Here is a 13,141-nt window from a genome sequence, read left to right on the forward strand (position 1 = left end):
CTAACAAGCTCCAAAAACACATGGCTCTATGTTATATTTGAAAGTGCTGCATACATTTAATTATTTTTCTTTTAAATCGGTCTGAAGTAATAAATCTCCCAGATCACCTCATTACACTACTATAAAAGGTCTGATTTTAGATGTCTATACAGAGCCTCGCAGTTTGCATTCACCATTGCTGATGTAAAGCTGAAGTGAAATTGATTAATGTCAGCGTTTTTTGGAGGGTTTTTTTTTTTCAGACATCTAACTAGCTATTATTGTGAGAAGGTAGTAGTGGTATGCCTGTAGGAATTTAAAATACAAATTCAGAGGGAAAGTGTACATGTATTTTAGCTCAAAGTAAAGTTCTACCTACCTTTGCCTCAGAATTTGTTTTTCCTAAGGCAATTTTCAGAATTACATGATGTACAAACCAAACTAAAATGTTTTAGAATGCTTGACATATTAGAAGTAAAAAATGGATGGTTTTTAACCAATCTTGGCGTCATACTTGCCATCGGCCTAAGGCCTTAAGTGTGCTAGATACTGGGTTCACTCCCATGCAGTACTGACACCAACCCAGAGTTAGCTTGAGTGTCCTTTAGCCCTGTTCGGATTACAGGTTCTGATAAAACACTTGTAGAAGACACATATGTTGACTATAGCGTTGGTAGAGTGCAAGAGTTTTTGCACAGATGGTCCATGGTTCAAATCTTACTGAAAATTGATCTATCTGTTACACATGTCCAGCTAAGCTACCATATGCTATTTGCAAATGTTAAATTGCTTAGTAACTATGATGTAGACTAGATTTGTTAGGGCAGTGGCCAACAGTGAGCATTTTGTTTTTGTTTTGTATCGCATTGCAGTTTGTTAAACAAGTTTCAGAGATCAAGCAGCACACTTCTAAAACATTAAATTTCTAATCAGTTTTAAATTTTCAAAACATAATATTTGCTGGACAATTAAGAAAGCCAGGTGTTATAAAACAGTGTCTAGAGAAAACCGTCCTGATTTGTTTCAAACTCAGATTTGACATCTGTGCACTTTCCAATATTCAATCAATACAAGTTAATTTGTCGCAGACATATTCTTTGTGAAGAACCAGCCAGTGGAAAACGCTAGTTAAAAAAACTGAGAGAAATTGCTTATCAGGATGCATTTCTCAATCGGGATATAGATTACATACACGACAGTGTAATTAGCTCTTTCTTTTATCCCCATGCAGAGCCAACAATTGGTTCAAAACCAGCACTGTATAATATTTTAATAGCTTATTGACAAAAAGAAACAGGAAGGATTTTAATCAATAGAATTAAGAAAAAAAAATTCGGAAGCACATACAATTTAATTAAGCCTTCTTGTTATACATATATGTTTATATATTATTAGGTATTTATATTTATTACCTATATGGGCAGAGAGAAATAGGGAAAGAAAAATTATCTTTCCCTAGATGCGTTTTGGCGTCATAACCAGTTGTTCTCTATTATGCGGTCAATTGTGTGTAAGAATAGTTTCCATAGTTTCACGAGTGCAAGATAAATGGTATTGCCTCGTAGCTCAATGAGTATTCTCTAAATGTGTATTTATTTGAATATGAACTGTAAACGGTGGAAGTGGGTAGTGGTGGATGCATGCTTATAAATTCTGCACTGTTCATGCCCTACCACAAGTTGTTTGCAAAATTTACATGTCACACTACCTTAGTACATATTTGAGAAAAAAACTAAACAGATTGCAATATTAATAAATTTTATGGTATACAAACTATATGGAACAAGTTTTTTTCCCCTTTATTTCCGAGCGAGAATTCAGAAACAAGTTCCATAAATTTTGTGTTGTGTGGCATGCAGGTAGTGTGAATATTTATTATCCATAAACTAAAGTATATAACCAATATTACATTTGATTCAGTTCACTACACAATCGATGTCAGTAACATACTATAAAGTAAGCTGCAACTACATTTCTGCTCAAATAAGCATTTAGTAAATATTTTCCATTTGTTGTAAGAATAAAACAACAAGTTCGGCTATATGGTAACATTTTAAAATGTATTTATTTATTTGTTTATTTATTTATTTTTTCAATTTTAACTTTGTTATACTTTTAAAAGCAATTTGCAGTATCAGATATACATTGATGATGTCAGTTTCACAAACCACAACTGTTGCAGCGATATTGTCATGACACATGCCATAAAGATAGCCTGAAACAATGTTAAATTTTATCAATTATAGACTGTCATTGAGGGCAATATCAGGTTTTATTATATAATGAAAATATATCTGTATTCTTATTGGTTGAAAACCAGTGACATGACCTTCTGTAAATAGTGATATTAATTGCCCTCAGTCGGTCCCACCGGTCCGATCAAAAGTGATATATTGATCTCAGATTTTTAACCAATGAAAACAAAGAAGAGAAACATTCTATCCAATTAATGAGTAGGTGACATAATGCAATGTCAACTGCCAATTGTGACAAAATTATTTGCTGTCCATATAACAACATTATTCATAGTTTAATTCCATAAATACTACATGGACAAGGTCAGTACTCGTAAAATTCAGATTTAGAAATGTACATGATACAACAAAACGCAGTTGGATTCGGTTCAGATTTTACACATTTTGGTTTTTTATTTTGTTATTAATGATTTTGACACTCTTGCTGGTCATATATTATATATAGTGTGTCTAATTTAATTTTTGTCTTGGTAATATTTCAACTGTTTTTTTCCACATTCCTCTGCTTGTTATACAACGTTGTAGGAGGAAGTGACGTCGCTAAATCTTGTCAGAACCAGTGTTTCTGCCAGAAAGAAATTTTTTGGTATGGCACTATGGAAGTGAATGCAACCACAGTCAACATAGGATATGGAGGGCCTCCCCCAGAAATAAAATGGGTTAAGTTTAGGGTTAGGGTTCAGAAAATCATACAGTAATGATAAGAGTAATTAATTTTGTCAAAATATTATCTAAAAAAAATTAAAATCTGCAAAACATTTTGGGTATGGCGCCATACCCGTTTTACCCTCGGGCAGAAACCCTGAGAACACATTTTGCAGGAAATTATAAGCATTGCCATATTTTGATTCTGATAAACAAAACTGCCATATGTAAAAATCTTATGGATGTCATTATGTCAAAAAACAATGACTGACCATATTTCGGGCAATATCAGGTTTTATTGAAAAAAGAACTTGATATTTGGCCTTAGTCAATATCAATTTGTTCCAGCCATAATTGATAATTATGGACCGAAGAAACTGATATCAATTTCTTAGATCCATAAAACCTGATATTGCCCGAAATATGGTCAGTAATTGTTTATTACATGACATCCATAGGATTCATACATTCCCATCCCAATGGGCCACCGATGGAGGTTGATCCCAGACTGACCGCTAATCAGGCAAGCACTTTACCACTGGGCTATGTCCCGTGCCTGCAAGTGTAAATGCTGTAAATAGTATGTTTTATTTGCGATAATTATATATAGATATATATATTATAAATATATACTACTCAAAAGAAGTTAAGGGTCAAAGAAACTTTTTGATCATTTTTGGAAGTATGTTTTTATTAGGCCAGATAGGGTTAGAATATTAACATTATTAAGGGACATGCAATCATTGCCCTTATCTTTAGAAACTTTTTAAGTTAACCCAGATTTCCTTTTCATGGATTTGAAGCAAAAACATAGTCAGACTAAAATGACAACCTGCCTCGATACTCCCACTGTGACACCTCGTGCACCATTTGCACGTGCTTAGCATGAGTGTAATTCAATGCATGCCAATTTTAGCAATAAAAGGGATGAGCATTTTCCTTTCATCATCACTTTAAATTTGAAGATGGTTCGATGACAACTCAGTTTGCAAGACAGGGGAAGGGCCATTGGCTGGCTACAAGATGGACACACTCAAAGATTTGTGGCTCACCATCTAAATGTAAGCCAAAGCGTTATCGGTAGACTCTGGCAGAGGTTCAGGACGACTAATTCTATTCAGAATCGCTCCCGTTCTGGAAGACCACGATCAACAACAGCATGAGAAGACCGTTTCCTGATGATAACGGCTTTGCGATAGCATTTTGTAACCGCACAGCGTCTTCGTGATCAACTCAGAGCTGCTACAGGCAACAATGTGTCTGACCAGACCATTAGGAATCGTCTGCAAGACCAAGGTTTGCGATGTCAGCGTCCTGTAGTCTGACCACAGCAACTTGCCCATTACAGAAGGGCTTGCCTTGATTGGTGCAGACGTCATATCCGGTGGAATCATGGTCAATGGGCAGAGACATTATTCACAGATGAGTCACAGTACTTGCTCCAGTTCAGTGATGGCCGGGCTCGTGTTTACCGTCATCAAGGAGAAAGATTTGCTGATGTCAACGTTGTTCAACATCTACCATTTGGAGGAGGAAGTGTAATGGTGTGGGTGGGCATATCCATGAATCACAGAACCCCTCTGTACATCATTAATGGAAATTTGACTGGTCAGCATTATCTCAACGAGATTGTTCAACCTTTTGTAATTCCACTTCTGCAGCGGATTGGACCAGGAGCTTGGTTCCAGGACGACAACGCAAGACCTCATCGTGCCAGGGTGGTGACTGACTTCCTGCAGCAGCAGAACTTTCAGCACATGGATTGGCCTGCATATTCACCAGACTTGTCACCCACTGAGTGCGTGGGATGAACTAGGGCGGCGAGTACGATCACATCACGTCCCTGCCGTCAACCTCCAGCAACTGGCTCACCAATTAGTTGCAGAATGGCAAGCGATTCCTCAACGTTATTTCCAACGCCTGGTTAACAGCATGCGCCAACGTTGTCAAGAATGTGTGAATGCTAATGGTGGCTACACCAGTTACTGACGCTTCTACTACATGTGTGAACATCATTTTTGGGGGTGCATGACTTTCTCCATCTGGGTAGTAAACTAGTTTCCAAGCAAAGGTTTTTTGTTTTGTGTTTTCTGTTCTTGAGACATCAAATAAATAATTTGTCATTAGTCGTCACACTTTTACCATATTAGCTTATTTTTATTTGCACAAATATTTTTGACCCTTAACTTCTTTTGAGTAGTATATATATATTTTTGGACATATAAGAAATAGAACACAACACTCCTCTGTTAGATACCATGATTTATCTTACAACTTGTATATCAGCAGGTTTCTCCTCTCATCTTTATCAAGTGTCAAAATAAGGTTAGACACAAAGTAGTGCAACTTCAAAATGTGCTGAAGTGTTAATAAATATACTTGCATTTTCGTTTTCAAAAAGAAAAAGTGGTTTGCCATGACATTCACTGGCAGTATATTGAAAATTGATAATCTGTTATATTTTATTTTTACCAGTTTTTACTGACTTAAACAAGACCCTGTTCCACGAAGTGATCTTAGTGTTAAGATCACCTTAAAGGCATAACTACCTTATGTACTTGAGGTGATCTTAGCTCTAAGATAGCTTTGTGGAACGGAGCCCAGTAGAAGAAAAATGTTACTACCATTTAGGGGGTTTTTTTTGTAGGAGAAGAAAAGAACAAGTTTTACCATGCAGTTATTACTTATTTTGCATAAGGAAAAAAAATATGTTTTTATGTATTTGAATATTATGGATTGCTATACATCTTACGTTTTAACTGCTTTTTATCTGTTTTGCAGAAGAAGAAAAAATGGTTTTATGTGACATTTATTGGAAGTATTCTGTGGATTGCTTTCTTCTCCTATCTCATGGTCTGGTGGGCCAACCAAACAGGAGAGACTGTGGGCATAACACCAGAGGTAGGTTTTATACCAGAGACCTGCCCAGGTGGCCAGGTGTTAATTATGAATGCTTTTTAGACTGGGGTTTTTTTTTTTTTTGGGGGGGGGGGGGGGGGGGGGGGGGGGGTCCCAATGTTAAATGAATGTCTTTGAATAGAATAGGATGAAAACCAGTAAAATTGTTTGGAAGTGCTCAGTCACCATCAAAAACAGCAGGGGACAATATTTCAAAATCTTAGGTCACCGGAAGTCCGTTCACATTACCTGTAGGTTTACTTACCATAGGTAACCAATTGTTCGGTTACGTGAATATAGTTCTTGTAACCAATGAATTAGGCCTACCTAATCCTAAAACACTTGGACTATGGTTCTGTAATACATTGGTGGTTTAAAAACATAAGCCGATTTTCGTTTTCGTTACTTATATATGGTGCTTTCAATTTTAGAGTGTAATTGTTCACCACGTAACCGATTGGCGGTTCTTGTGATTTTAATGTTGCGTAACCGACATGCGAACAGAACAACGGTTCTCGTGAAATATTGTGCCCTGGAACAGTAGGCTGATTTAATGGTTAGAAAATAAAGCTGGATGATCTTTTGTGAATTGAAGTTACGCTTCATTAAAGTTGCATTCTCAGGTATAGTTTGACTAGATAACCAACTGCAGTCTCGGCTATAATTTTATTATGTAACCATTTACATACACGTAGGATAGACTAACATTTTCTTATTGAAATTGAACACTACTCTAAGGTATCATTTGGCTATATATGTAAATGCTGTTGTAATAGCTAGGGTGAGACAAGATTGTAAGTTTATTAAAATTGTAGTTCAGGGCTCCCATTTAACGGCGGCCATTGCCAAATTGCTGCAGTGCCCTAGTCATGTGCGCCAATGATCTGAACATTATTTTGCATGTTATTAATTGGCCGTCATACTCAAACATGATCGGTCCTGTAACTTGCTAAATTCGGGGCCTGGTAGTTGTGTTTGTATTTTGCCAGGGCTTCTAGAATTTTTAGAAAATCCACTAGCCATGGGATCTATGATTTAAAATTTTACTAGCCACGATTAAAAATTCACTAGCCCTACTTTACTTTAAGTTAATACAATTTTACTATATAATAGTAATAATCAGATATGCCACCTAAAGAGGGAGATACAGCTTAAAAATGCTAACATTGGAGGTTTGGGGTGGGGGCAGAATATTCATATTTACAAAATAGACAACTGCAACATTTGTGATTTGACTTTCTGTTGGGTTTTTTCACTAGCTGTCGGGCATGGCAATAGTAGTTATTTACTAGCCCGACATTGAATATCACTAGCCATGGGAGTGGGGCTACCATAATCTTGAAGCCCTGATTTTGCATTAGTAATGATGTTTCAGTATAGTGAATAAACGTTGTGAGTTTGTGTGTATTTTGCATTAGTAAGTAAGTTTGTGTTCGTAAGTTTGTGTGTATTTTACAGTGACTGCTGTTTGTCAAATCTTTAGGAGCTAAAAAAAAGCTCCTGTGATTTTTTTTTGCGAGAGTCACTGCTTGTTGAAATGTAAATGTCACCAAACTGATAATAATATTCAACAATAAAATTAATATCTGTTCGTGTTTCACTGTCATTTATATAGGCCCGTAGCCAGCATGTTTTGCAGGGGCGGGGTGGGGGATTGAAATTTCATGTAGATGGAACTTGTCAAAGGTGCAGAGCCGTAGACGGGGTGTGTGTGTGTGTGTGTGTTGGGTGGGGTGGGTGGGTGTTTCCCAGATTTTGTTTATAATATATATATATATATATATGTAAATAACTCTGGCCAAACAATGTGATGATGCTGGTTACACTCGAGAATAATACACTAACTTTTGTTGGGAAATATACATTAACAAATTGCATGAAGTTGCGGTATGCATGTACCGGTACAATGTCCTGGTCACAGAGCCATGACAAGAAACCATTTGTTTTTAGTCGTACAAATGTATTTATAATAAATGCTACATGGCACTACTAATCAGCAGTTATTGGATGGCAAACGCACAGTTATATTGACACTTGGTCACATATGAAATCCGCTGTCGCCACATGGTTACTCTTTCCAAATAACAGCAAGGGATCTTTATTTTTAACAGTACCGCTATAACTGATTTGGTGTTTGAGGGAGTCCGACGGGTAACAAACCTGGCTACGTTATGCCGGACTTTTATATGTAAAATTTGATATTTGTTTTTCATTTTAACGGAACTCTCAATCTCAACCTCCCTCCCCTTCCCCCCCCCCCCCCATGGGCCTCTGTATATAATTATACTAACCATCCTTACTTTTCATTATAGTCCTATTAACAATTTTACCACTAATAATCATCAAACAAATATTAATTTAATCACTATCATTTTGAAGTTTTAACTGCTCATTAATAATTAATTGCTAACCATTCTCAGTGATTAACTTTACGACTATCACTATATAACCACCACTGTCAAACAGTTAATTATTAATCACTGTTATTTTGAAGTTCTCACTGACGACAGGCATAAGTGTACGCGAGAAATTAGGCAAACACTAATTTCTGTCCCCTGACAACACTCGAACATTTTGAAAGTAAAATTATAAAACCGATAATTAAATATAATGTCAGGGAATTACTAGTAAGTAAACAAGTAAATAAACATAGCAATATCTTTTTATTTTGACATTGGTTACAATTAATTTATGAGATTGCTACAAAAGCAACACACCTCACCCGCCTGTTCTGCAAATTCGTGGTAATTCGGAACACCTTGGCTGATTACGAATAGAAATAGGCTGAAGTGTTCCAAATAATCGGAATATTCCAATCGACAGTACGACTTCCACTTACATACATCCAATGAGAACAGTTGATACATGTTATATTAAGGAAGACACCACTGTTTTCTTTTTCTGAATGAAAGCTTTTGGTTTCTGTTTCAATTTCTAAAAAATTATATAAGTTAAAAGTATAAAATTTTCACCTGACACATTCGTTAAGGGATGCGGGTTTTTTAGTGCTCTGAGATATAATATACGGGCATGGTCTTGATCGCGCCTGTCAAACAGCAGTCACTGATTTTGCATTAGTGAATATTATAATATGGTGTACGTGGTTGAGCTTGTAAATTTAATAATTTCAGCAAGTAGTAAATGTAATACTGGTGTTTCAGTGTGGAATAGAAGAAGCAAGGATTTCCTGGTAGCAGATCTGTCTAACACAGATCACTGGTTTAATTACTCCTTGCAGATAATGGGGCTGACCATCTTAGCAGCAGGGACGAGTATTCCTGATTTGATAACGAGTGTGATCGTTGCGAAGAAAGGCTACGGTGACATGGCTGTGTCCAGCTCAGTGGGTAGCAACATCTTCGACATCACTGTTGGGTAAGGTTTGAAACTTATTTTTACTACAACAGTTACTGGGTGTATACTACCAAATTAAATCCCATAGTCGACAAATAGTAACATATGTGGTTAAAACTCCTACATGTACCTGCAGCATATCTATTGACATAAACGCCACTGATATAAATACTACCACCCCTCACCCTTAAAATTAATCAGAAAAAACTGGAGGTCAAGCTGCTCATTTCTGAGATAACTACCCTAGTTCTGCACAAATTCGAATACTTTTTTTTACAGGTACCCCATACATGTTTGAAGCACACTTAGGCTACTTAATGACGCAGTGGTACTAGATGAAATAAAATTGCATAAATTGTTTTCCACATAAAATTTTTTTTTTTTTTTTTACAACCAACACACTCCTGAAGATATTTACTGTCAGTTGGGTGTGTGTACTCAGGTATATATGTAGAGACAACAAAAATAGTCAGAGTAACTCTACTCCTTTAAAGAATTCCATTAAAGGGACACACCCTAGTTACGTTTATTTGTTAACCATTACGGCGTTGTTTTTCTCTATTAAACCCCATTTTTCACAAATAAAATTGCACTTTACTTACATTTTATTATTTAGAATACACATTTCCATTCACCTGAAGTGCTTTTTGGTAATCCTGATGTTTGTAAAACCACGAAATGCATTTTTTGATTTTTTCACAAGACGTGTTGTCGAGAAAAAACCGTTAAGCAAGCGAGGTCCAATCTATTTTTAGAGGGGATATTTCCATTTCAATGTCACAGACGTTGGTATATCACGTGACCGTTATCATTTTGGTTCGTTTTGTTTCTCGTGCACGGTTCGCGCAATCAACATCCGATTTGTTGTTGTTCATTTGTGAGATTTTTCTTCACAGTTCGTGAACATTTTCAGTAACAATAAAGTTCAGACAAGTAAGTGTCTCAATATAAAACGTTACAAACCCTTAAAACCAATAATTTTGCTAAGTCTTACGATATCTGGAGAGGGGATACAACCAGGACAGAACAGTTGGAACATGTCCAGGAGAGGTGAAATGAACGCACCCCAAGTCTGTGAAATTTGTAGTGACGTAGGCATTGTTGTGCTTTGAGCGACATCTACCGGTGACATCAGAATACTAACTTTCAAAATTATTTCAAGCAATTGGGACATGGGGATTCCCATGGTATTTATCGATATAAAACCTGCTTTTTCACTCCATTTGATAAAAACCTGATCTAAGTGTGTTACAGGTTTGTAGATTAACCAAATTATAATTTATTTTCGCTGGATGGAACTAGGGTGTGCGGCTTTAAAACACATGCACTTGAAATATCAGTATTAAAAAAATGCACTGTCTGAGGAAGGAAACACCAACATGACTGTACCTGTATGAAGTATTAATGACTTTATGTCCTGAACATTAGTGTTTGGAGGAAATCCTGTATGCTGGGTGTGGGTGTTTTCAAGTTACCAGGTGTGGGAATTTTAAATCCATCGACCATGCTGATTTTCATAATGAACCATCAAAACCATTGGCAGCCACCAATATTCCTGACTATATTTTATTTAGTTGGATGTTTTAATATTTGTGATATGTGGAATTATCATCCAGCTTTGACACATTTATTTTTGATTAATTATTGAGAAAAAAAAAACTATTTTTAAATGACATAATTACCCGAACATCTATTTTCTTGCATTATTTTCTAATCCAGATGAATACAATATGTATATTTGATGTATTCCTACAATCTGTAATCCAGCATTTTATTTAGCTAGTAACATTGGGTAATACAGCTTTAACAATAAAATAAATTATCAACTTACTCCAAGGCAGATAATCAAATCTGAATTTTTTTTGTTCTGAATCGAGTATAAACTTAAAATGCTCTTCAAACTAAGTGATTTTTTTTTTTTTTAATTTGATCTGGAGATCTAAAGATATGTTTAACAAGAATATTGTTATGTATAAATAAGAACAGAATTCTTTTTAGGCTCAATAGTGACAACAAATTTAATTATGTCTTTGGTAAAGTTTTTCTTCAAATTTATTTTAAATTTGGCATAAAACTACAAATTTGTCGAAAATATAACTTAGCACCCTATAAATATGTTAAAATGACAATAAAAATCAAGGTCTTTACAAATTTGAGTTGAAAAATTAACTACATGTATGTTAATGGTAACTAAAGACATTAAAGCCGCACACCCTAGTTCCATCCAGCGAAAATAAATTATAATTTGGTTAATCTACAAACCTGTAACACACTTAGATCAGGTTTTTATCAAATGGAGTGAAAAAGCAGGTTTTATATCGATAAATACCATGGGAATCCCCATGTCCCAATTGCTTGAAATAATTTTGAAAGTTAGTATTCTGATGTCACCGGTAGATGTCGCTCGAAGCACAACAATGCCTACGTCACGACAAATTTCACAGAGTGCGCACAGACTTGGGGTGCGTTCTTTTCACCTCTCCTGAACATGTTCCAACTGTTCTGTCCTGGTTGTATCCCCTCTCCAGATATCGTAAGACTTCGCAAAATTATTGGTTTTAAGAGTTTGTAACGTTTTGTATTGAGACACTTATTTGTCTGAACTTTATTGTTACTGAAAATGTTCACGAACTGTGAAGAAAAATCTCACAAATGAACAACAACAAATCGGATGTTGATTGCGCGAACCGTGCACGAAAAAACAAACCGAACCAAAATGATAATGGTCACGTGATATACCAACGTCTGTGACATTGAAATGGAAATATCCCGTCTGCTCAACGGTTTTTTCTCAAACATGCATTCGTTTTTGAAAAATAAGAAAAATGCATTTTGTGGTATTACAAAAACCAGGATTACCAGGATTACCAAAAAACACTTCAGGTGAATGGAAATGTATATTCTAAATAATAAACGGTAAGTAAAGTGCAATTATATTTGTGAAAAAATGGGTTTAATAGCGAAAAACAACGCCGTAATGGTTAACAACTAGCCATAACTAGGATGTGTCCCTTTAACCCACTATTGGCACATGTTATTTTTAATAAATTGCTATTAAAATCTTAATTCAGGTTGCCTATTTATAATACCATATTTAAGAGCAGTTGTATATGGCAAGTCAAATACCATGTAAAAGAAATTATTGAAATCTTTACAGTATGAATTATAGACCAAAACCAACTTTTCCCCAGTACTAACTTTGATTCAAACTCCATTCAGAGCCATGTACAGTGATTATTGTCAAGGTCTAGATCATTGTGAACTTGCATGGTTGACTGACGGCTATTTAATCAACCAGTATAGTTTAATTAAATAAAATGACAAAATCATAATATTTTTTTATTATGCACTGAATATGTGCTATAGGGTGTATACTACCAAATCAAATCCCATAGACGACAATAGTAACATATGTGGCTAAAACTCCTACATGCAAACATATCAATCAACATAAACGCCACGGATATAAATACTACCACCCTTCACTATTAAAGTGAATCAGAAAACAATTGGGGTCAAACTGCTCATTTCTGAGATAATGGGTAGCGTCTATGACAACCCTAGTTCTGCACAAAATTCGAGTACTTTTTTTTACAGGTACCCCATACATGTTTCAAGCACAAAGCTACATTGTACTTGACACTGGTACTAGATGAAATAAAATTGCATACATTTTTTGCCCACATGAAACTATTTTTGTTGTACAACCAACACACACACACACATTTATCACCAATCACAGGATTTGTGGTGTTCATGTGGTGCACCTTGAACTTTGACCCAACTGGAAGTTATTTGGTTTAGTATTACCTACTGTAGAAATAATATAAAAAAAAATATATGGACAATTTCATTACAAAACAATACACCGTGAAACCTCTCAAAACCGGACCCTCTGTAAACTGGAATTTTCTCAAAACCGGACGGTTTTTCATGGTCCCTTTTTAAATATCTGTGCAGAAGAGAAGCTCTGTAAATTGGATATTTCTTAAAACTGGACTTTTTACTTG

General features: G+C 35.6%; 1 protein-coding gene across 5 annotated transcripts in view; it reads left to right on the forward strand.

The window, feature by feature from the left end:
- Positions 1-13,141, forward strand: part of LOC121379874 (sodium/potassium/calcium exchanger 2-like) — a 132,227-nt gene that overhangs the window by 106,326 nt on the left and 12,760 nt on the right. For all 5 annotated transcript variants that reach the window (XM_041508545.1, XM_041508537.1, XM_041508553.1 and 2 more), the window contains 2 exons: positions 5,661-5,780; positions 9,016-9,152. In XM_041508545.1, the coding sequence (XP_041364479.1) occupies positions 5,661-5,780; positions 9,016-9,152 (257 nt within the window). The remainder of the gene's footprint in view (positions 1-5,660; positions 5,781-9,015; positions 9,153-13,141) is intronic.

This window comes from Gigantopelta aegis, chromosome 2 (assembly GCF_016097555.1).
Source record: "Gigantopelta aegis isolate Gae_Host chromosome 2, Gae_host_genome, whole genome shotgun sequence".
In the NCBI taxonomy this organism is placed as follows: Eukaryota; Metazoa; Mollusca; class Gastropoda; order Neomphalida; family Peltospiridae; genus Gigantopelta; species Gigantopelta aegis.